The sequence below is a fragment of the Desmodus rotundus genome, chromosome 9 (assembly GCF_022682495.2).
Source record: "Desmodus rotundus isolate HL8 chromosome 9, HLdesRot8A.1, whole genome shotgun sequence".
NCBI lineage: Eukaryota > Metazoa > Chordata > Mammalia > Chiroptera > Phyllostomidae > Desmodus > Desmodus rotundus.
Genome location: NC_071395.1, coordinates 86,923,290 through 86,948,104, shown reverse-complemented (window position 1 = coordinate 86,948,104; position 24,815 = coordinate 86,923,290). Strand labels below are relative to the sequence as shown.

Below are 24,815 nucleotides of genomic sequence, written 5' to 3'. Positions count from 1 at the left end.
TTCTCTTTGAAGTAATTAGCAGCATTTTTCCCTCTGTTGTCTGTAAAAGGTAATCACCTGTGGTGAACCTGTGCATAGTAAATGAGGACCATCCTCGATGTAATGTGCCCAGAAAAGCAATAAAAGCCTGTCCAGGCGCGGGTCGACTCTCTCTCTTGGGCTCTCTCTAGCCCTTTCGCCCTCTCTCACTTAAGGAGTGGCTGTGCCATCCCTTTTTCTCCACAGGATTTCTGTAGTCTGTGTGTATTTGTCTATTGCTGCCACAACACAGGATCCTGCTGGACAGGATCCGCAACAAGGGTCCTCTCTAGGCAAGCCCCTAAATAGTTATAATTCTAGGGCATCATTCACCCCCTTAAGTTTAAGTTCTGCATTTGAGAAAAGATGACTATTATGGATGCCCTGGGCTTGCTCTGATTTGCTCCTCATGACTGTGTCCTGTGGACCTGGGCTTGGCAGGATCCCACACATCCTGAAAGAGCGGCATTGTGACGTTCGACTGTCACCCCTGTGCTCTGCCTCTCAGTGTGTCACTTCTGTCACACCTGCCACTGCACACCTGTGCACCCTGAATTCTCAGTGATCTCTTTGGTTCTCCCCACATCATGCCCAAGCCCTGATCTTACTCTCTTCCTTTGTTTTCTTGAGCTTCCCCATCTCAACCCTGCCTTGATTATATCGGTTTCCCACATTCATCCTCATCGAATATCTCACTGTCACCTGTTACGTTTCCCAACGTTGATGCCTTCCTGGAGCTAGTCTAACAAGTGTAAGGTCATTTGTTCCTCTTTCTTCACTTGCCAAGCTCTTTGTCCCGTGCGGGCCCTTCTTCCTCTGACCAGGAAGATTGGTCTTCCCTACAGCTCTGTCTCGCTCTACAACTCTTTCCCAGGCGGCCTCAGCCTAGCCCTTGGGTGACCATCTGTTTGTTGCAAACCCACCATCCAAACATGGGTCCAGATTGGTCTTTGAAGCTTCAGTTCCATGGAGCCAACAACTGAATGTCTCCTCTTCCATGCTGTGTTAGTTTTCCAGGGCCTCCACAATGAGTTCCTACAGGCTGGGTGGCTGAAAACAGAAGAGATGGCTAGATAACAGGGATATTGGAATTACTTTTATTGGTGAAGACGATAGTTTGTTATCTAGCATGACAACTGTCAGAAATGAGCTCTCATTGGAGAAAGGGAGGTATTCAGGTTTTGTGTTTGGCGAAAGTGTTTTGGAGACATCTGTTACCTTCATGACCAGGGAGTGAAAAGCTTGCAAGGTATAGCCCGTACTCTTAGAGTGGGCCTCTGAGGCTGGGTCAGTGAATGATCTTGTGTTCAGCCTCTGACATATGTGGTTTCCAGAATCAAACTGACAGTAACTGAATCCTGGCTTCTGGAATGTTGCCGTGTTTGCCTTGACTAAGCCTTTCCAGTAAAGGTGGTGTTCATAGCGCCCAAAAGACAGAGAACTGGGACTGCATTCAAATCTACAGAACCAATTGCATGCACTGTTTGTGTCTGTTTATCAATAAATGTTTGTTGAACAAATGTTCATGTAACAGGGAGAATTTGGTCTGAGATTTTCTTTCTTTATCATCTGCCAGGAGGGTTAGGAGAGAATAGCTAAAACTTCCCCCTTCTAAACTTTTTTTTTAGCAGCTACCATTATCTACAAAAAGAACTCACAAGGTATGCATGACCCTGAGGCCAGCTCACAACATAAGTACATGTAGAAATAATAGACCAATTCATTCATCAATGTATACATTGAAAAATTAGACTTCAGATGCACAGGTACAAAGTCCTTTATCTGGACAACTTCAATTTGTTGTTCTGAAGGAAAACTTCTTTGAAGCCTCAGAAATACCTAGGAGAAGGTGGAAGAAGAGTAATTCAAACATGAGGTTCCAAGAGGACAAGGACCCGGATGGCAGCTCTGGGGAGACAGCCGTGCAGAGACTGGTGAGATGCAATCCCCTGGAATCCAGTGGCCAGGAGGGAAAGACTTTGGTTAGGAAAAACACGTCCCATTGCAATTATCTCTGCCCATAAGGATTGTGCTTTATTTCCTTCTCTGAAATCAAGACCAGACCAGGCCCAAATGCCAGCGAGTGCATAACAGCAGTGACCCACCGAGTAGTAAGACAGTGGAATTAAGGACAGGCCCATCCGGCCTAAGGAAACAGTAGTTAAGATTCGAGTCCAGCCCGTCATTGTCTTTCCTTGAGTCTGAGATACGAGGTCAGCATCTAGGGGACCAAAAGGCAAGCAGCACAGCACCCACGAGGGGAGATTTTGTTTGGGGCTGAATGTTGTCGTGACCTGCCAAATATTTATCTCTGTATTTTAACCTTTGGAAGGGGTAGTGGTAAGAAAGGGCGGTGGATGAATGAAGAAAGAGTACACGCTCCACTCATCCTTCCCCACTTTCGATTTTAAATGTTACTAAACCAATTTCACATCGACTTCCCTTTACTCCAAGGCAAACCATTCTATTTCTTTTAAAAAGTATCTATCTATCTATCTATCTATCTATTTATTTATTTATTTATAGAGAGAGGGGAAGGGAGGGAGAAAGAGAGGGAGAGAAACATCAATCAGTTGTTTCTCGCATGTGCCTTGACCAGGGACTGAACCCACAGCCCAGGCATGTGCCCTGACCGGAAATCAATCCTGTGACCTTTTGCTTTGTGGGATGTCACCTGGCCAAATGAGCCACACTGGTCAGGGCCAAACTGCTCTCTTTCTTATTCAGTCTTTATAACGTACTGATCTGTGACACACTTCTGAGTAAGTGATGTTGGCAAGGTTGGGACCGGGGGGCAGGTAAGAAATAAAGAGAGACTGGCCAGCCCAGAACAGAAGGAGATAGGGGCAGTATAAATAAGTTTGATAAACTTAGAGATAGACCAAAATGAAGCAAACACACACCAGCTTGCAAACCTTCCTGAAGGTTGTGACTGATCACTTTCCAGAGGCTAAATCCTCCACCTTAGCAAGAAGCCCAGAGAAGTAAGACACGAGAGTGGATCCAGGCTGGGGATGAAGCAGCTGGGTGATGGCGTGTTGCATGATAAATGATGCACACATTGGCCCTTCTCTGCTCCCGCGGCGTCTGTGGCGGCTCGACATCTTTACACGTGGCGTGCTGGCTCTGGAAATCTGAGCACCTTCCAAGCCTTGCAGGTATTTCCAGAGTCTGGTGATCCCAGACTACCTTCTAAAAGAATGCATTCCAAAAATGAACTAAGCAAACAACTAGAGCAGGAACAGAATCACAGAAATGGAGATCACATGGAGTGTTATGAGAGGGGAGTGGTAGGGAGGAGAATGGGGGAAAAGGTACAGGGAATACGAAACATAATTGGTAGGTACAAAAGAGACAGGGAGAGGTTAAGAATAGTATGGGGAGTGGAGAAGCCAAAGAACTTATATGTATGATCCATGCACATGAACTAAGGTGGGAAAATGATGGTGGAAGGGGGTGTGCAGGGCAGAGGGGACTAAAGGGGAGAAAAAATGGGACAACTGCAATAGCATAATCTATAAAATGTATTTAAAAAAATAGAAGAATGAATTCCAGACTCAGAGGGGACACCAAAGGAGATTCATTGCAAGCAGCATTCTCCCTTCTCACCTTGCGTAAGAAAAAACTGAGGCCCTGCAAAGGGAACGTGACTTTCCTAAGGTGACACACCTTGGTTCCAGGCCAGTGTGCCTCGGCTCCCACAGTCTCAGTATTTCCATCATTTTACTTATAGCCCCTTTCTTTCTGAGCCAGATTCCCACGTGGTGCCAAAAATGGCCTGTTGCCTCCCAATAATTGAGGCTTTTTAATATCGTCAACCTCAGGTGATCAAATACACCGGCCCAGCGGGCCCCGCTCACACCTGTATCCTCAGGGAAACAGCATGGAGCTCAATAGCAGTTTGCTTTTCTGAAATCTCTAGAAGAGTTTTCAGCTCCTTTGCACTCAGGAGAAGGTCAGGATGATCTAGTTTCTTCTATATGTGCAGAAAGTCAGGGCAATCACATTAAAATTTTTTATTGTGGTAAAATATACATAACATAAAGTTTACCATAAGAACTATTTTTAAGTGTACAGTTTGGTAGCATCACACACACTTACATTGCTGTGGGACTATCACCAGCATCCGTTTCGAGAACTTTATCCTGGAAAACTGGAATTCTGTGCCCCCTGCATGCTAACTCCCTATTCTCTCCACCCAGCCCCTGGCCGCCTCCATTTACTTTTTGTTTTCCTGGCTGTAACTGCTCTAGGGGCCTCATGGAGGTGGAATCATACCGTGTTTTTCTTTCATAAGTATTTCACTTAGCACAACTTCCTCAAGGTTCATCCAGGTTAACGCCTATGTCAGACTTCCTTAGTACGTCTGAATAATATTCCGTGGTGTCTGCACACTACATTCTCTCATCCATCCATCTGCCCGCAGACATGCAGGTTGTGTCTCCTCTTTGGCTATCACGAACGATGCTGCTACGCGCACACCGAAGTGTCTCTTTCAGACACTGCTTTCGATTCTTTGGATACATACCCAGAAGTGGAATTGCTTGATCAGACAGTAATTCTATTTTCAGCTTTTTAAGGAAATGCCGTACTATTTTCCACCATGGCTGCACCATCTTACATTCCCACCAAGGCCGGAATTCACAAAGGTTGAAGTTTCTCTGCAATCTTGCTAACATTTGTTCTTTTCTTTTCTCTCTCTTTTTTTTTTTAAGAGTAGCCCTCCTCATGGATGTGAGATGGAGAGCAACTACATTTTAAAGCAACTTTGTTCTCAATTGGACAACCTTATGATCATATTTTACCCACGTGAATATGAGTAAGGATATTTCCCAGTCTGCCTGTTAGCATTTGATTATGATGGGATTGTTATGTGAGGACCAGACAGGCAGGTCCAGGCAGAAGGGCTCGGTCGGGCCACAGGAAAACTGAAAAGAACCCAGCAGAGTGCTTCCTAAGGGGGTGAGAGGAGCGAGGGCAAGTGGGGACAAGGCCCAGCTGAGTCGGTGAAGGCCAGACTTGTCAAATTACATCTCTTGGACCAAGATCCTTATTAAGGGCCTGCACCTCGGAGACGTTGTGGCCTACCAAGGTGCATCGTTAGGGAAGACTGGGCATGATAATAGTAATTCAAATGAAGTTAGAAGAACCGTCTGAATTAGAACAGGTACTCCCGTTTCGTTTCCACTTCTCTCGAGGAGACTCCATGGGATGAAGAAAACTCACCAAAGGACTCACGGGCAAAACAATCTTTGCAAGGTGCACGTTATGAGCCCGTGAGCGGGGTTTGGAAACGTTTGCACCTCCCATGGTGTCTGGGCCTCTATTGTTTCCTTCTAAGTCATTTCATTACAGACCAATTTTCAGCAGCAGCCTGGTCTGCCCTGTGACTCAGTCAGTCATGTTCTGTTAGGGCTTTTCATCAGCTGCAGCTGCGTCCCTGCCAGCATGGTGGTTGCTGAACAGCTACATGGCTTCCTGCTGGGGGGTTTCACAAGGACCCTCTTGAGGAATCCTGGGTGGAGGATGGAGCATTCTTTTCTGCTCTTGTCCCTAGCTGTGCTCCTGCAACCTTTCCCACAGTCTGTACCCAGCAGGGTGACAGTGAGGCAGCTTCTTGGGAGAAAGGGAGGGGGGAAGCGTCATGTTCCCTGTTGTACTTTATAACCCCCAACAGAGGAAATGCACAGCAGAGGTGTGGGAGTTTGGCTGACTCGTGGTAAAAAATAAACGTGGTTTCCTGTTTGCCTCTTATTTTCATTCCTAGGTGGTGAGGCGTTGCTGGTCCTTCCTGTCAGGCAAGGAGGGTGTCATTTAGGGGCCAACGATACCAATCCCTGCAACCTTCCAAAAATTCTCACTTCTCACTCATCAGTATCATTCCTTAAAGTAATATTGAGTGTTTTAAATTGGGCTAAATCATTGTGCTACTTGAAGTGTTGAAAGGTTGACACCTTGAAGCATGATAATTTTTTCATGTATCTGATTAGTTTAAAGCAATTACAAGTTCAGAGAATACTTAGTTGTCTGTCTGTTCACCTGTACACCTATAACCATTTATCCACATCCATCCATATCCATCCGTCCACCCATCCATCCATCCTCTAGGTGCCTCTTTACTCCCAGCTAATTTCATACAATCTAACATTGATCTTACATGGTCCTGTGACTTCTAATAAATTCATATGTATATATGAGCTTTTCCAGTGAGACTGCAGCTTTCTGAGTAGAGGGAGAACATCTAATACTTAAAATGTCATGAGAGCGTAGAGCAAAAAGCCAGGTATGCAGAAGGTGTGCAATAGATTCCTGTTAAAAGAGAATGAGACCTAGGAAATGATTTGCCCAGCCTGGCGGGGGCAGGCCCCCAAGCAAAGCCCTCCCCCGTGTCCCTGCAAGCCTGCTATAACGTGGCTGTCTCAGACTGTGATTTTCAAGGTGGGCAGGACGGCCTCAATCACACAGCACGCACCGTGCTGCCCCAGGAAAGTGCCTGCAATCGCAGGGGAGTCTGCCAGCATTCCTTTTTAGTTCTTGGAGCTTCCAAACATCCTGCTTGCCCTCGGTCACAAGCACACTCACCTCAGAATCACCTTGTGTTCTTTCGCCTTTCCAGTAACACCTGTCACATTCATGCAGAAGCATGCTTGGTTTTCCAAAGCCTGGTAGTCATGTTTTTCTTTTTTTCCGTTTACCCACTTCTTTGCCAGACATTTAATGAGTAGCCATTAAGTACCAGACATTGAACTGGGCTTGGGGGAATACAGTGGTGAATAATATATAATTACTGCTCTTTAGGAAAGCAGGGCCCTCAAGACAGACAACAGACAACCGCAATTCATTGTGATAAACATTATAACAGTGGAGAAAATAGAAGGCACTAATTCTGCCTGTGAGTTGGGGGCGGCTTCACAGAGAAGGCACCTTTCCAGGTGATTCCTGGGGGTATGCGGGAATTCCCCAGGAGCTAAGGGGAGGAAGGACAGTCGTGGCAGAGGGAATATCATGGGCCAAGGTAAGAGTGTAAGAATCCAGGATAGGCAATGGTGAAGGGAAGTCAGTGTGAGAGCCGGGGCATGGGTGAGGGTGTGGAATTTGAAGAAGGCACCTGGGAGAATCAGGAGACGAGGCTATTACAGATGAAATAACCTAAGGATTCGAGCTTTTCTTTTATAGGGGCAACAGGGAGACATTCAAAGTGTGGAGAGACATAATTGTGTTTGTGCTTTGGAAAAATCTAACAAGGAGAATGGTTGTGGGGCTATTATAAGTGTAGGTGAGGGCTAAAGCTAAGATGGGGAGGGGGATGGAGAGGAGAAATGTCATGAATAGGAAAGATGCTTAGAGGTAGGAGCAACAGGTGGGCCACACACACACATGGCACACTCACACACACAGAGGGGAGGAGAGAGAGAGATGTGAAGACTGATCCCAAGATTTCCAGTTCCAACAGCTTGGAAATGGCAACTTCACTAAATGAGACGGGGAATGTGGGGAGGGGGTGGCGGCGAGTTAAGACATCACAGCAAATGTTATGTTGTGGGTTCGGAACACTTAGAGACCCCCAGGCAAGTCTAGAGCTCAGGGAGAGAGGGATGCAGTTACAAATGATGTTGTTTCAGGGCCATAGAACATCTCTGCACTTGACTCTCAGACCAACAACTTTAGGGTAACATGGGGAGCTTTATCTTCCTGAGCGTTAGATGGGCTTAGGTTTCAAGCTCTACCAGCAAAATTTACTAACGGCCTGACCTTTTACGGGTTACCCAACAGCCTGCTTGCACATCTGAAAAATGCAGGAATGTACCACCCAACTGTTGTGCTGACGTATCAGTCTGTTGGGCTGTGTGCCAAGGCACAGGAGACGCTCTGCAAACAGCAATCAGCAGGGCACAGAGTTCTAACAAGACCATGCTCAGCACTCACGGCGGCTCTGCGCAGACTGAGCTAGTCCTAAGATTTTCAACTAAAAAACAAAACAAACAAGACCAAACCCCCCCCCCCCCAAAAAAACAAACCCAGAAGATCATTCTGGGAAATGCTTCTAAGCCAGGTACAAGCTTCACTCGGCTTATCAAGGCCCTTGTCCTCTCCTTTCTTACTCCTGGGGGAAGGACACTGGGGCTAGAGACCCAAGTCGAGTGCTCCCTTTCCTGGCATTCCAGAAAAAAAATCGGAACAAACCCCAGAGCTCACTGTCCACACAGCAGCCCTCAGTGATTACGGCAATTGCTCAATTACATGGTTATTCACAACGTGCAGATTATAGGGTTACTTACTTGAAGGCTCTGTGCCTCGACCAGATAAAACTAAATTAAAAAAAAACATGCAAACGTTGGACATTTTCTGAGCATATGGCAGCATTTAGTTCTAGTCAGCAAGAAATAGGAACAAACCAAAACAAAACTGGAGGTTTTTGTTTGCTTGTTTTGTTTTGCTTCTTAAGGATATGGATGATCTGAGACCCAGGAGTGCTTATATAAAGCACAAGCCTTGTGGGAAAATGCCTGGTATTAAGGAAATGATCAAAGTGCAGGCTCTTTGCAATTTTGACGCGAACCCAGGTCCAGTTGTGTGTTGCTAGATCTGTGCCTTGGACCTCGGAGTTGAGTTTTGCATGGAGATGGTGGTGTATGGGTCTCCATTCCAGCCCAGACAAGTCATCTTATTCTAGCAAATGGCACCACCATCTGCCCAGTTGCTTGAGCCAGAAACCGAGAAGCTATTTTGGAAATCTTTTGCTCCCAAAGCTGTGACTTCCTCTCAGACATAAGTGTTGCCAGTGTCCCCCAAACTGTGTCTCGGACCCATTGCTACCTTCCCCTCTCTTCCGCCTCCACCTTGGCCTGAGGGTCGGATCTCTTGCCTGGACCAGGCATTAGTTCCCAGACTGATCTCTTGTCTCTGACACTCTGCTGCTCTTTCCATATGGCAATTAGGGTCATCCTTTGGATAGACAAAACGGCATGGCTCTCCCAGACTTGAAACCCTTCAGTGGGTTCCCAATGCCCTTGGGGTGACATTGAAGTCTTTGCCATGGCTTCTGAGGTCTCCCCACTCCAGCACCAGGGGCCGGTGCCTTCTACCCTCCCTCGGCACCTCTCTTCCCCCTGCACTGTCTCCCGCTCCTGCCCCCCGGGCCCCCCTTTTAGTTTCTTGAAAGCATTGTTCAAGTCTTGGGAAAAGGAAAGGGAAAAACAGTGACAGCTACCGTTTGTACTCATTATGTTGCAGACATGACCTTGTGAGAGGCTCGCTACGATGCTTTCTCACATGGAAAGGACCAAGGGGCACATGCGGCGGGAGCTTAGTGAGCTGGAAAGAGCTCAGTTGTCAGGTGTCCAAGTGGCTGATTCCAGCAGCGAGCCCAAACTGGAAGAATTCAGGCTTCGCTCTCTTACTGCCATGGTATAAGCATGAGTCTAAAACTGGGAAAAATGCCGACTTCCCCTTTTCCATTTTTCCCTGTGCCCCCCTGAGGGTCAGGAGCATCAGTGCAGACGTGGTTTCACTGTGGAGCGGAGCCCCCAGCCAAAGGTGCTGGCACTTCTATGGACCTTGAAGTTGAAGGGGAGGTGAGGGGGAAAAGCTGGGAGTGGAAATGTTGGGTACCAAGTCAGGGTGGGGACAAATGTCTTCAAGATTCTCTCTCATGCCCACCCTATAAGGGCCTGTCAGCAGAGACACTTAATAAACTCCATCTACCAAGGTCTTGGACCAGGGCACCAAGGTAGGAAGGTGTCTGAGCTAGGAACACAACTATGTGACTGTCACAGCCGGCTAGAGGGGCCTGAGTCCTTGACTTGACCTCCCCTCAGAGTCTGCAGTGTGTGGTTGTCACCAGGCCCGGTGTGGGGAGGGCAGCTTTCCCATGAGGCCTGCCAGAGAGAGCCTTGGACCTGCATGTGCTCAGGCCTGAAAAGTCACACAGAAGCTTTCACCAGGGACCAGGCTCCTCTACATCCCCCAGCACCTTTCCCAGGGTCCCACGGTCATAAGTGGCAGAACTTGAACCAGCTCCAAGCTTCTCACCATACCAGGAGCCTCCCGCCCACGCCCTGCATTGCTCCTAACCTGTCCCCCATGGACCTTGCCCACCCCTCAAGCTCCAGCCTCTCCCTTGTAAGGTTCTTGCCGCTGAACCTGCCTACCCTGCTCGGCTGCCAGGAGGTCAATGTTCTCACTTTGACGAATTCACTCCAGAAAGCAGCAGCCAAAATGGAAAGATGTCACATACAAGCAGTGACAAATGAGTCCATTAGCATTGGTCATACACGCATGGGTGATTTTATCAAGAGAGCTAAGAAGACGGCAAAGGATGAATAAACCGTAGGATGGAAAGGGGTAAGGATGTATGTGGTGGTTCTAAATAGGGTGGAATACACTCGTAATTATGGCTTGTCAGGCTGTTGGGTGCAGGGCAAGCTGGGAAAGCCTGTCTGGGCTGCAGAGGGCATCCAGTCCAATGCCTGCTGGAGAGAGGGTGTAGGTTTGAGACAGCACTGGTATCAGCTCTTGAAACTTCAGTTTCCTCATCTGTAATAATAGTGGATTAGTACAGGGGAACCCTAGTGTAGATTAATGGGGCAAATCCACGAAAGCCTTTAACAGTGCCTGGAACCGAGTAGTTACCCAGGGTATGAGGGCTGCGGCAATTGCTATTATTTCTTACCTGTGAGTCTTGCCTGGCTCAAGTCCTAGGGCAGAAGAAAAGCTTTGTCTATGCGGATCTTGCTTTGTGCATTAACGGATTCCCGCCAAGATGTGTGTAAATCAGGTTTATTGCCAATGGTAAGTTACATCTAAAGTTCTTCCTCAATGCCTGGGCACATGGCCCGAGTGTCAGAAATCTCTGTGCGTCTCCAGCTTTCCTCGCCTCTCACTGTGATTGTCTGGAGCTTTGTCTCGGCTTGGGTCTGGGTGGGAGGCTATACCTTGCTTAAAAGAAAATATGTCGAGGTGAGGTGGCACTGTTGGGTGCCTTCCCTGGCATCCCTATGCAGCCTGCCCTTCTGTAGAAGCAGGTGGGAAGGAGAGGCTCATGGTTAGAATAAAAGGAAAGAAAGACAAACTGCCAGGTGGTGCACAAGATGTGCAGGGTGGTTTCTTAACCCAGAAGGCAAATATACCTGTGGGCAGGGAGAGTAGTGATGGGGATGGTATCCGGCAGCCAGCTACCACGGGTCCTTCTAGGAAGGGAACTGAGTGAGTTCTTGACTTCCTTTGCTGGTAGACATTACTTCCCATCAGCCATTTTTTACTTTCCTTTCCTGATGGTAGAACTTGCGTCCCAATAAATACCCAATAGTTACCTTCCTAGCTTCATTTGGGGTTAGGCCATGGGTAAAACACACCATCCTGGGCAAGGAGAATTGCTGGGAAATCTGATGAGTGGTTCTGGGGAGAGATTCTCCTTCTGGTTGTGTGTGTGTGTGTAGCATGAGTAGAAACTTCAGCCTTTTGGTGTTTGGTGTGCTCATATGAAGATGTGGTGTTTGGTGCAGTGGCAACTATTTTGTGACCACGAGGAAGAAATCCCAAGGTTAGCATCTAACACGCTGGGTATGGTGGACCAGAAGGATGGAAAAAGCAGGGTCTTTGATTTATTCAGCTATAACCAGTCCCTCCCCATCTTTTTAGACTTTTGAGAAAAGTATACTTATTGAAGATTCAGTTCTACTTGGGTATTACAGCTTCTAATCGTTTTATCCTCCCCAAAATGTTCACATTAGAGGCATGTTGGTGGAATTCTTTAACTTATCCAAATGTTAAGTCAGGTTTGAGAATGTTTCTGCATTCCTGAGTCCATGAGATTTAAGTGGTTTAATGCAAAGCCTGGAAGCAAAGGGCCAGAATATAGTTTCATAATTTTTATTATTTCATGTTATTATATTTTGTTGCTTTATCTATTGGAGGGAATAAAGGCATCTTAATAAGACTTGCTGATTTCTCTTTCTCATCATTGTTGTCATGCTTTCCCAAGCCCAACTCTGTGGAAGACAAAGATAAATCTTGGAGATTCCTTTCGTTGGTGCACAAAATGCCCATTTTGCGCATGTGTGGAATCATGGGCAGGACTCGGGGACATACCAGCCTTTGCATCTCCTAGGAGGCAGAGAAATAGTAAATGAAATAACATGTGGGGCTCGGGAGCATCTGTTCCAGTGCAACAGGCTTATCCTGGCTCCACCACTGACTGATGGTAATCTTGGGCAAGTTACTTAACATGTCTCATCTTTTGCTTCCTCATTGATAAAATGGTGTTAACAAGGTGGAGGCCACAAGGATCAGGATTGGGGAAGTCTTTAGCACTGTGCCTGGCACGTAGCAAGCACTCGATGCACGGGTATGGTTGCTCCCCATACATGGCAGGTCTGCTCCTCCCAAGGGGCACTGTGAGTTCAGAGGGTGTTCCAAACTGCAGGCTTTGTTCATCAGCAAGACCCTTGGGTGGGGCGGGGGGGTTGGATTTAGCAGAAAGCAGCTCAGATTTGGGTAGCACTCAGCTCCTTCTGGGCCTGTCAATTTATGGAGCCGTTTTTATTAATGTTTTATTATATTTGTGTTTGCACATGATTTGGCTCATGGCTTGGTTTCCCTAACAGACTAGAAGCTCGTTGGGGGGTAGGATTGAGATTTCCATTCCATTCCTGAGATTTCCATCCCTCTAGAGTTCTCAGTTCTGGGCTGTGCATATGCCTAAGGAATGTTGGCCAGTGAATGGATAGATTGGGGCTAGTTTCCAGAAAGTCCAGAGAGCCGTCATTCTACACTTGGCTATGCATTAAAATCATGTGTACATAGACTGACCAACCATCTGGTTTGCTCAGATTCCAAAGACTCAAAACTTTCAGTTTTAAGACCAGAAGTGAGGGGTTTCCTGGGGCTCAGGACTTTGAGTGCTAAAAGATGGAAAATTCTGGGAAAGTGTGAAAGTCAGTGCTGGGAAAACTGAGTGTGTTAGTCATCCTATCACCAGAGCTTTAAAACCTGCTGATGCCTGGGGCCTGCCCCCAAAGCCTCTGAGTTCTTTGGCGTGGGGGTGAAGCCTGGGCATTCCCATGGCTAACGAGCCAGGAGGTTCTGAAGTTCAGAAGAGGATGAGCACTACGGAGGAGTGAAAGGTACACCCTGGAGCTGTGACTGGGGTACAGGTGGCCTGAACAACTGGCCCCCTTCAGACTTAGGGGTGCTGATGATGTGAATAAGGTTGGGGAGGCAAAGACTGAGCCATGGTGCGTGAAGGTGGTGAAGAGAGAATAGGTCAAAAAAGAAAATTCCAAGGCCTCATCCAAGACCCTTGGAACGGGGACCGTACATTGGAATCAGGGTTCCCCAGTGATTCCTATGCACACCCTAGAATCATGAGACTGTACAGCCAGAACATATCACGAAGACATAACAGTAATAGTTTCGAGGAAATGCATTTGGGAATAGTCCCACTTAAATTGACTTGGGCCCAGAAGGTAAGAGGTGAGACAAAGGAATGGGGACCAGACCATCTTTTTTTTTATCACAAAAATCCTCTCCTTCCCCCAGACGTTTGCCTCCCCTTGGAGTGGGCGCTTCTGAACAGCACAAAGGTGACCCTCTGCCTGCAGATCTTCCCCTAAACCTCGAGTCCCCGACCTTCAGGAAGGCTAGAGTCAGTCTCTACTGGACGATGAGATTACTGTTCTCAATTCTCTACTCCCTCTTCCCTAGGAGCTTACAGCAAGCAAAAGTGGATCGAGGCTATTTCTCTGCAGACTAGCGGGTGAGAAACACGGATGCTTGTAATTGTACACTGCTGAGTGTGGGGTGGTTGGTTGGGCAGCGTTTGTGTGGCCAGAATTGACTTGTCACCGATCTCAGTCAAGGACCTTTGAAACCCTTTTCAGAAGACAAGCTTGCTCACCGTGGTGGCGAGGGCCTGGAAAGGGGTGAAGATCTGCCCGAGCTGATAGCTTTTGTGCTTGTTGATGTCTCCATAGCGACTGCGACGCTCCTTCCGGCAGGCCAGTCTCTTCTCCGCTTTCACATCCAGGAAGTGCCAGAAAGGGCCCTGCTGGGGCAGACAGGCCACGTGTGCCTGTGGGGCCCCACCAGCTCACACAAGACAGGGTGAAGTGTTTAAAACAGGCAGCTCGTCTCCATGCCTCTCGTTCACTATGGGGACTGCATTTGCCTTTCTGAATTTCCTGTGGCCCTGGGAGGCAGAGCAAAAGGCCATGCCCTCCAGGAGCTGCTGGGGCTGCACAGGAGATTGAAGGTCAGGGCACCGAGTTCTGGCTGTCACTGTGCCACTCCCTGTAGGACCTCGACCCACCACCTACCTCTGAGGTGGGTTAGTGATGAAGGGCCTTTCCAGCCCTGGAATGGCATGATCCATGGGAAACTGGCACGCCGTCAAGAATGGCATCAGCTGAAGGCCATCCTTCCAGAAGGCAGGAGGCAGGATCTGATATGGGACTGTGCCATGGAGGGACCTCTCTGTGATTCTAATGTCACTTCTATTAGAGGCAGAGGAGCAAAGCAGCCCCGCTGGCTTTACACTAAGGAGAGACACTGACAGGGGGTGCCCGGTGGACTCCCCAAGGCAGAAAGCCTCCTTGCACAGCACCCTCCTGGCTCGCTTTGGAAGGCTCCTCCTGCTGGGTGCCCACAGCTGCTTTGACGCTTACTCTCAGCTGGGTTTCCCAGTTCCCAAGCATCCCGCCCTTCCTTGCTTCCTCTCTTCTGGCCTCGCCTTTTTGCACGGACAACAGAGCCCTGCCATCTGCCTGCGCATCAGTTCCTCCTCAAGAGCTGCTGCCTCTTCTTGCTTTGCCCATGTCTGGTCAGAGGGGGAGTGATGGCCAGCCTAGATTCTACCCCACAGGGCCCATCCCAGACGTGCTCGGCTCCCCAATGCATGCAGAGGAGGCTCAGCAAATGCTGCCTCTCTCTCCATATTGATTCTTTTACCCATCCCCCCACCCCCCATTCCCCACCCCGAGACAAGGTTATGTTTGGCGAGGTGGTGGTGATGGATGGATTCCAGCTGCTGGTGGCTGAGTGTGCCCGCCTTTCTGGTTGAGACACCTGGGAAGTGAGAGTGTGCTGAGGAGTGGGTGGCTGGACACCCCTCGGGAACCTCATCCCAATTAGGGGGTTGGGCCACTTCCTGCCTCCCACATGGCAGGAAATGAATGTGTGTTATTTCTTCCAGTGTGGACTGTATGGATGCCAGACAGGCACCACGATAGCGGCTCTGGAGGCCGGCAGGGACAGAGGAGCTGACCAGAAACGGAGGTCACTAGGGATTTTACAGGTCAACATCCCACATCCCAGATGGAAAAACTGACATCCAGCAAGGTGAGAGGATTTTCCCGAGGTCTCTGTCCCCTTCTCTTGTATCCAATTTAAACTCACATATGTAGCTTCAGAGTGGTGACTCTGTCCCGAGGAAGGTGGCTCCCAGAGTCCACCTTGAAGACAGATGGATACTAGTGGACCTCACTGGGGCCAGACCAGCCTGATCACCCTGGATCGGGCCAGAGCTGACCGGGAGCAGAGCTGGATCTGCAGTGAAAGGTGGGGGAGTCCTCCATTCCTGGATTCTTGTGGAGCTTTTGGTCATATTTTCCCTGACTTGTCACGCTGCCTGTCTTTAGAAAGGTCATTGTCCTTGTCCTCCCCACCACCATCACATTTTTAATAGAGGAGCCAAATTTGCATGGGTGACGTGTCCTGTACAAAGGGCTCAACAGAGGGCTGCCCCACGAGTGGGAGTTGTTCTGAAAGCCATTCTGGGTTTTAAGAGAGTAGGGCGAAAGGATCAGATTACCACCAAACAGTCCGAAAACGTCTCTTTCCACAAAGCCACATGAACGTGTTAACCGGTGGGTGAGGCAGGGGTGAAGAGTCACACCTCACACAGCGGAGATGAAGCAGCCACCGAGGAGGACCAGAGGTACCTGGGCTGGAAAGGACCTTTTGGAGCATCAGAAAACTGCTCAATTTTGAGGTTGTTTTTCCTTTGGGGAGGGCTGATGAGAGTCACAAGGCCTATGTATGACCTGTGTTTGGGGCTATTCCTCTCTCTGCTTGGGTCTCACCTGGAGGCAGGGACCAATGGGAGTGGGAGGAGGTCAAGGGTAAAGAGAAAGCATTTCTTCCTGCTCCTTGAGTCTTTGTCAGCCACAGCACCTCATTCACTCAGCTGACCCCTGAATGGGACAGAGTTTCACTTCTTAGTCTGCAAAGGGTAAGGGGGAAAAGGGACCTTTGGAAGACTTACGTTGTGTATCCGGGAGCTCTTTGCAATGGGAGGAGACAGTTCCCAGCTTTGTCCCACAGCTTTGGTGCTGGGACTCGAGACTGATGGTGGATAAACAGGTCTCAGGGGGATCGGTAGCTTCCAATCTGTTCAGAGGAGACAGGGAGAGAAAGGCCATGTTGTGGAATCCCACTCACAGGGCTCGCTTCTTCCCAGCTAGGCCAGGGTGGATTTCTCTGGGTTTGACCCCCGCATAACAAGGAAGAGGCTTGTGCAGAAGGAAGGAGACCCTCAACCCAGAGCCCAGAATGGAAGCTCTTGTTAGGACATAAACAGAACCCACAGGATATTCTGCTTTGCTCTTTCTGGGAGCCGGAATGCGGTGCGCATGGTGGCCGTCCTCTTCGCCAGGAGCAGTAGCAGGTGCAAAGAGGAGCAGTGAGGACATTGTTCTGCTAAGGACACATGAGCTGAGTTCATTTTTACTCTGGGGGGTTAAGCGAGAGAGAGGATCATGAGGGGCTCCAAATGGTCATTTAATTAGGTTAACTAAAGATGAATTATGTGACCCTCTCATTTTCCTGCATTTGTGCAGAATTGTTCTTTTACTTTCATACAGAGGTCAGCAAACTCTCTCAGTAAAGGGTCAGGTAGTAAATATTTTAAGCTTCGTGGGCCATGTGGGCGCTGGATGCGGAAATGGGCCGGGCTGCAGCACAATAACAGCCACTGACAACATGTAAATGAGTAGGTGTGGCTATGTTCCAATAAAACTTTCTTTGTGGGCACCATAAAATTCCGCACAATTTTCATGTGTCACACAATATTATTCTTTTGATTTTCTTTTCAACCATTTAAAATGGAAAAACCATTCCTCGTTTCCAAGCCATCCAAGGACAGGTCGCGGGACAAACTGGGCCCATGGGCTGTAGTTTGACCCCCGCATTAGTGATGCCCTGATATGCCTCCCGTTGCAAGGAGGCAAGTGCTGGTTTCCAGAATGGAAGTGAGCATTCAGAAGCTTCCTCAGCAATGTCAACATCCATATGCAAGCTGGACATCCGGACCATGATCAAGCCATAAACAAACCAAGCCCAGGCTGGCTGGCCTAAGTCACTTACAAAATAGAGGAGGGTTCCAATGGACTTTGAAGTCATCTAGTTCATATTCTAGACTGGATGTGTGACCACACTTAACACCAACCTAGGGAAACAAGGCTCCCTTCTATTAAACAAGAGAGAGAGAGACAGAGAGAGAGAGAGAGAGAGAGAGAATGGAAGGAGGGAAGGAAGGAAAAGGAAGAAAGCGAGGAAGAAAGAAAGAAGACAGGACCCAGCTCCTAGAGGAAATGAAGTCAGCATTGTCCCTCAATCATTCATTTTCGTGCTGACTGACTTTTGGGGCTCGATGCACTTCTGCCTCAGTCCAGTGTTCCCTAACTTCCCACTGTTGTCAAACAGAGTTCTGTGTCTCCCACGTATATGCCCTGGGGGGTAAATAATGGCAAGAATGTGTCTCTAGGTTTCCTTTGTTGTTCTGTTCCAGCCATGACCTTGAGTGGAGCTCATTTCCTTTTCCCCAGATTTTAGGAGCAGATGTGGAGAGCCATGTGGGGAACCTGGGTGGTACATTTGCTGATGTGGTCCCCGAAAGCTCCCTCCAGCCTGAGGTGAAGCATTGCTCTTCTAACAGAATTTAAAAGCAGGGAATGGAGTAAGCTCCACGTAGTAGTTTCCCTAGGGTATCAGAGAAGATATAAAAAAAATAACTCAGAGTGACTTTTTGTGGGGTCAGCCAAAACACTTTCTGAAATCGTAATGGAATTCTGATGTTTTAAAACTTTCCTTGGTGGGAGTGGGGTGGTGGTGAACTAGCACAGCCTAGCACAATGTCTTGAACACAGTGGACTCTCAATAAGTGTTTACAAAGCAGGTGAAAGGGGGCGAGGGTTTCGGAGAGGATTTTGTCTGAACAGGAGCTTGGGTTTCCTTCCAGCTGAACTATCTCTCAGGTTGCATCTCAGGGCTTTGGAGGAGAGTGTGACGTTCTGGGGGAGAAGTTCCCCTTCAGACCCCAGGCGAATCAAGTCCAGTCCTCAGGCTCCAACACCAGACCACACGTGGCTGTCCGTCTCCAACAGCTGCCGCTGGCTCAGTGTTTCCTTAAAAGAGGAATCCCGCTTCCTTGGGCTTTGCCAAATCCTCCTCAGTCAATAGCATCTGCTTAATGCTACATTTGCAATCAATCCTCCAGCAGGGACCAGCCAGCAGGTAGAAGGAGCCAGCCCCCACCCAGCTAAGGATGCAGTTCCCCCGGGTCATGGAGCCTGCATGCCCCTTGGTGGGGGAGAAGGACCTGGGGGTTGGAAGGGGTTGGGGAAGATGAGGCTGCTGTTTCCCGTGGCTCTTTTTTACCTTGTGAAAGAATAATGGCATTTGGGCAATTTTTCCGTTCTTATCCTTGGTAATAAATTTTCCTTGAGTGGGGTGGTGGGGGGGGGAGAAGGAAGGGATGTTGAAAAGAGGCTGCTCTCTGGAAGTGATTAAACCCTGGAAAGAAATCTCCATAGTCATCGGAGACTGAGAAAGCTGTAAAAATGATTATTCATAACCTAAAAACGAGCTCCATGCCCTCCCTCCTGAAAGCACTTCTTTGGTACAGAAAAAGGGCATCTTTGCACCTTGGAATCACATGCTGAGCTCTCAGAGGTGCAGTTTGGGTTCTACTGATCTTTGAAACCCTAGCACGGAGCAGGAAGCCTGGCATACAGTGGGTGCTTAATACAAGCAGGTGACAAAGCAAACATTAAATGCTGAGCACCAGCAGCTTTCTAGACTATGTGGGCATTTTAATCTTTTCTTGACACTATCCCAGCTAGTAGGTGAGCTGTCTGCTAAAACGGCAGAGTGGCTTGAAAAAGTGTGACATGTTGAATTTCAATTTCTTTGCTGAAAGTCAGTGGAAACGTGCTTTATCGCCGCTCACGTCTCTGGCTTGTCAAGTCTTCAGCAGTTTCTCTTTAAGGGGAATTTAGCTTTCGGATCACTCATGTGTTGGCTCCAGCAGCCGCTCTCATCCCCGGTGGTGTGTTGGATACTCCTGGAATGTGGGGCTTTAAACAATTCCAAGGCAAGGGCACGCCCCAGGCCAAATGTATCCAAATTTTGATACCTGCCAGGGCCATCCGGGTGATTCAAATGTGTGCAGCCCCAGCTAAAAGCCCTGGGCGAGGGAGAGTTTGAATGCATCGGTGCTGAAGCAATAGCTGCTTCTCTGACTGCGACTCAGCAGTCACAGCAGGCGGCTGTTAAGGGTGGAAAGGATAATCCTGTGGATTACAGTATGTGATGGAAGTCAGCACTTTTTCTTTTTGACAGCAGCTTTTTCACAAGCCAAGAAAACCCCGAGTCTTTGTATCCAAAAGCCATTTAGTTGGATTAAAGCTTGATGGCTCTTTGCCAGCTTTGCATGGGGCGGGGGTGGGGGACTATTAGTGTGCGAGAAATGCCAGGATTTCTTTCAGAGCAATGTTGGCGTTATTATATTCCAGATTCCCAGCTCCTACTGTGGGGCCGGCCATGTAACAGATGCTCAAAAATGCTAAAATAATTGCGCAGCTGCAGCTTGCGGGATACGTACTGTTACCATCTCCATTAGTCTTCGAGGCAGCCATCGAGATCGTTCCAGAATTCTGAGATGGCCCCAAGATTCGGCCCCAATTATGCGTTGCCTGTATAACCTCCTCCCCTTGTGTGTGGGCAGGGCCTATGAATATGATGGGATTTCACTCATGATTATGTTAATTGTGGCAAAGACAAAGGAATTTTGCAGATGCAATTACAGTCTCTAATCAGTTGACTTTAAACCAATGAAAAGGGAGTTTATTTCAGGTGGGCCGGACCTCCTCAGGTGAGCCCTTTAAAAGGGGGTTGAGAGGTTATACTCAAGTCTTGCTGGAAAAACAAGCCACCGTCAGTTCTAATGCTGCAAGTAAAGGCCCTGAGCCTCAGATTAGATGCTGAGCGGAGGACTCAGCTAAGTTGTGAGCAGATCCCTGACCCCTAAGCGGGTGTTTTAAGCTGCTTCATCTGTGATAGTTGGTTACATGGCAATAGCAAAGTAACACACCAGTGAAGGAATCACGGTGCAGAGAAGCTGAAGGACTTGGCCCGGGACCCACCTTAGGAACTGGTGCAGCTGTAGGTCAGACCCTGGCATTTCTGATCTCGTGCTGTTTAGCCACGACACTGCTCTCAGTTTGTAAAATGAGGCTCATCTGCACTGGCTTGTGGGTTTTCTGTGAGCTGTACGCTCCAAAGCCCACTGCTTTGTGAAATGAGGTGGATTAGGGGCAGGAGGTGTCAGCATACCTCACACACTGTTTCTACACCCACACAGTGAAGATCAGAGACATGGAAAGGGTGTGCTTTTAGATCCACACTCCCAGCTGTCCCCTCCAGTTGACACCTATGTAGGTTGTGCCCAGAAGGGCTGAGGAGACTCTTTTGTAATTAGGACTTGGAGCACACAGGCCTATTTTCTGACCATCAAAGCAACCTCAGGAAAGAAAGAGACATGGCCTTGGTCACGCGGTGACACCTGTCTCCTTTGCTCCCACTGAGAGGATTTCAACCTATTTTCTGACCAGATCCAGGATTTAGACCATCATGATTATTAGAGTTGCTCTTCCTTAAAGAAAAGCTAACTTTTACTACCAGTAATAAGATACATTTTAATTCAGCTTTTCTATTGTGTGTATGTGTGAATGTTTATTGGTGGGCAAGGGGGTCTTGGAAAGTTATTGCTTTCTGGTGCACCTGGGATATGGATGTGATGCACAGAGGTGAGCAGCCATCTTGAGAACATGAGGATTAGGGGAAGTAGAAAGCTATATGACTGGCTTGGGTCTCTGCTGCCATGATGGAGTGACCTACCAGCTCTGCACCACCTTCCTCTGGACATCTAGTCATATGGGGGAAATACACTTCTCTTTCTGTTGGTGATTTTTTTTCCTTCTTATTCCTTCAGGTCCAATGCAACTCTGTCTGCTGTAAAAATCTACATCATAAAGTATTTGAAAACACTTGGTAAGCTGTCCAGTGTTAACATGTGCAAGGAAGAACTCAGCATCTTTGCTATAATTTAAGAATCCCTTTCTAGCGTTGTAATCAGTGTGAGGGAGAGGACAGGGATGCCTCCCTTCAGTACTGACTCATGGAAAATATGGGTGGTGGTGTAGGCTTGGATGTAGGGTGGCCAAAACAGAATTTAACCAGAGCAGCAAATCACCCTTTGGGCCTGATGTGTTTCCTTTTGTCTGAGGCAGAGAAGACCTGGTAAGGAGTTGCTTTCTGTCTCTGAGCACCCCTTCCCCGAGCATGTCTGAAGTCTAAAACAGTCCACCCAGGTTAGGGGTGAGCTGAGCCAGTGCGCACGCCAGAGTGGCTGTCTTCTGTGGCAACAGACACAGGATCTGGAACACAAAGGGGACAGACCTACGTTTTTTTCTTTCTGGTCCAATCACAGCTGAATCCCTGAACCCAGCTCAGGGCACGTGGACAAAGTGCAGCTAGTTCAGAAAAAGAGAAAAATGATGAGAACGTTTAGTTTTAGAAAACTAATCCCCTAAAACTCTGTTTTTGGAGCATGACTAAAGGAGGTGGGAATAGTCAGGCTGAAGAAGAATGGACCCTATGGGGGAAGTGGCAGTCATCCCCAACTGTCTGAAGGGCTGCATTGTAGAAGAGGTTGGAACTGGAACTCATGATGGAAGCTTCTGGGTGGAGGCCAGATTCGTACTTGGGTTTTCACACAACACCAACCGCCGAAGCTACCAAGGACAGAGTGGCCCATCTCAGTAGATGGTCCAATTGCAGGTGGCTTTTAAGTATGAACTGAACTACCATTTGCAGGGTATCCCAGCGTCCAGTCACATGTTGGTTCCTTCTCTCAATGACTTCACGGATGAATTAAAGAGGTATTTAGTGCCTCCTCTGTGTAGTGATCAAACTACGGCCTTACGCCCTCTCCCAACTTTGTGATTCTTTGATCTCTGAGTAGGATGAGCTCCATTTTGCAGAACGGAAAAACCCAAGGCTGAGATCTGGGATGAGATGCACAGAGCCACACAGCATTTAAGGGGCAGAGCCTTCACTCTTCCTGAGCCTTTGCTCTATCTACTTTCCTTCCTTTTTCAATCATTTGTGCTTTGCAGGACCCCCCCCCCCACACACACACACACAAAATCACGCTCTGCTCAACCATCTAGCTGTGGTGAGCATGTGCAGTCATGACGCTCAGTTGCTCAGGATATGTCTCAACGAGGTGTTTTCTGCCTCTGACCGACCCGAGTGAGCCCCCCCTTTGATGTGCAACAGCCCACGTCTCCCCAGATACCCCCGAGCAGAAGCGAGTTATAGGCAAGGGCTGCGGTTCACATTTCATGCAACATATGGCTTTCTGATTGGGGAGTGGCTGCGGGTTCTGAAGATACAGTCACCCCTGCTACTCCCTGTGCTGAGATTCCAAAAATTGCTGTGGAAACCACACATTTCCAAGCAAGCCCATTTCTTTTCAAACATTTCTGAATCTCTCTCTCTCTCTCTCTCTGACACACACACACATACACACACTCCACCACTCTGCTGCCAACCTCTACATCTTACATGTCCATATCTCTCCTGCCAGGATCTCTTGCCCAGCACAACCTCCGTGGGTTTGGGGCTGTCTCATAGGGCAGTGAGAGCCAACTTCGCTTGTGCAGCTGGGCATTCCACGAGCAAGCAGGCCCCTCCAGCTCAGGCCGCCTTTGACTTTGTAATGCGCCAAGCTTCCAAGATGCAGCAAGAGCAAATTGGCAGCTGTGTAGGACTGTCTGACGCTGTTGGAAAACTTGCTTTGTAATTTCCTGAGCCTTTCAGGGTCAGAAGTGGGTAGAAACCCCCAAATGGAAGAAAATTCTAATCACTTTCAAGTGGAAGGAAAATAAGAAACAGATGAGCTCACATGGGTGCAGACTATAGATTCGGAACTGCGGGCTCCCAGGATAAATGTTCCCAAAACGTCCAAAGCCCCACCTTCTCGGGAAGCCAGCGCTGACCTTTGGAGATGATTTACTTGGCCAGGACGGGCCATCTGTGGCTGGGAGCAGTGTTCCAGTTCACACCCCCCCCCCCACATTGCTCTCTAAGGCCGGAGACAAGTTGGAGAATGGAACAGGTCCCTAAGACACATTCACTATGTGTCTTTGATCATCTTTACCCATTTGCTTGACCAAGGTATTTTCAGCATCTGGAACAGTGCCTGACACAGAGTGGGTGCTTGACAAATTCACTGGATGAACAAATGACTCCATTTTTTTTGTATCTCGTGCACTCCTGAAGTTCTTGTCACTTAGCTGACTTTGCATAAATGGTTAGTGCAGGAGACTAAGGTAACAAAGCCAAGGGGGCTTTGACCTCTAAACAGAACTGACAGGAATATGAATTGGGAAGGCTGGAAGAGTCGGGAAGAATCAATATCGCTGTGCGGTGTCTGCAAAAGCTGTTGGTCATGTGCGGACCCTCAGAAGTGTCTGAGCTGGGAGGCAGCAGTAGCCAGAAGTTTCTCCCATGAGCCTTTGCAGTGAACGGCACATTCTGAACTCCATCTGCAGTGAAGACTCCCCTCTCTCTCCTACTTGTGCTGCATCTTTTCTTACCCTGCCATTCTCCTTAATTTACTAGATGTAGTCCTGGGGAGTAAGACCAGGCTTTGCAAATGACCCATTTGCCAAGCTCTGTCTATCCGGTTTACATCATCACAGCTTTCATTGGTCTGAATGTGACTCAAACCAAGAAGACTTTTAGGGAATTGAAGCTGTTGATGATCAAGAAGTGAGCAGTGTCTACGTAATTAGACACCCTTTCTGATTCTGTGAATAGGGCTCTCAAGGTAATTAGGAGAATTGATGTGTCCCCTTTGGCAATTGCAATTTGTCACTCGGTTTCACACTTGGAGTAAGTGATAGCTCCATGTTAATGGCCAGAAAGGGCTGCATCTGCCAGTTAGGAAATGAGGCTTAAAGATAGCTTTTCACCTGAGAAACACGCCAGTGCTTTCCCCTCCTCTATCAATGACACCCACTTAGCAGAAACATCATGTAGATATATTTGCAAAAGGTTTGCTTTCTTTAGCTAGAGAAACAGATGGAAATGCAAAGGTGTCTTGCCTCTATGCCTTCCCCAGCTCTCTGGGCACAAACAGTACCAGCTACTCCATATGGTTAACTCCAGGTTGGTAAACTAGAGCTTTGGGAGCTACTGGCAGGGGTATAATTTGTTCCTCATACTTGGGATACCTCATTGGCTAGTGGCTCTTCCCTGCGTCAATGGGGTGTGCCCAGGGCTCAGGTGTGTGCTTTGCTGGGCTTACGGACTGAGCCCAATGTGGAAATGCCCAACTCTGCAGAAGTAAAATCAGTGAAGAGGGCCAGGGGTTATGGGCCCCTGGCCAGAACCAAGCCACCCCCAGGAGATGGTGCTCTCCACTCGTCCTTCCAGAGTCAGTTTCTCTCATG

At 48.3% G+C, this 24,815-nt stretch overlaps 1 protein-coding gene across 6 annotated transcripts in view; it reads right to left on the bottom strand.

Annotated features, from left to right (window-relative positions):
• Positions 1 to 1,035: 1,035 nt before the first annotated feature.
• Positions 1,036 to 24,815, bottom strand: part of LOC123477955 (uncharacterized) — a 55,663-nt gene continuing 31,883 nt past the window's right edge. For 2 of the 6 annotated variants that reach the window (XM_045182419.2, XM_053911480.2), the window contains 3 exons: positions 16,280 to 16,404; positions 13,916 to 14,062; positions 11,758 to 12,123 (listed from right to left, as the gene is read on the bottom strand). In XM_045182419.2, the coding sequence (XP_045038354.1) occupies positions 11,893 to 12,123; positions 13,916 to 14,062; positions 16,280 to 16,404 (503 nt within the window). In that variant the 3' untranslated portion in view covers positions 11,758 to 11,892. Of the gene's footprint in view, positions 1,858 to 11,755; positions 12,124 to 13,915; positions 14,063 to 16,279; positions 16,405 to 24,815 lie in introns of those variants that run through there. The other 4 variants (XM_045182422.2, XM_045182420.3, XM_045182423.3 and 1 more) reach the window with 4 other exon arrangements.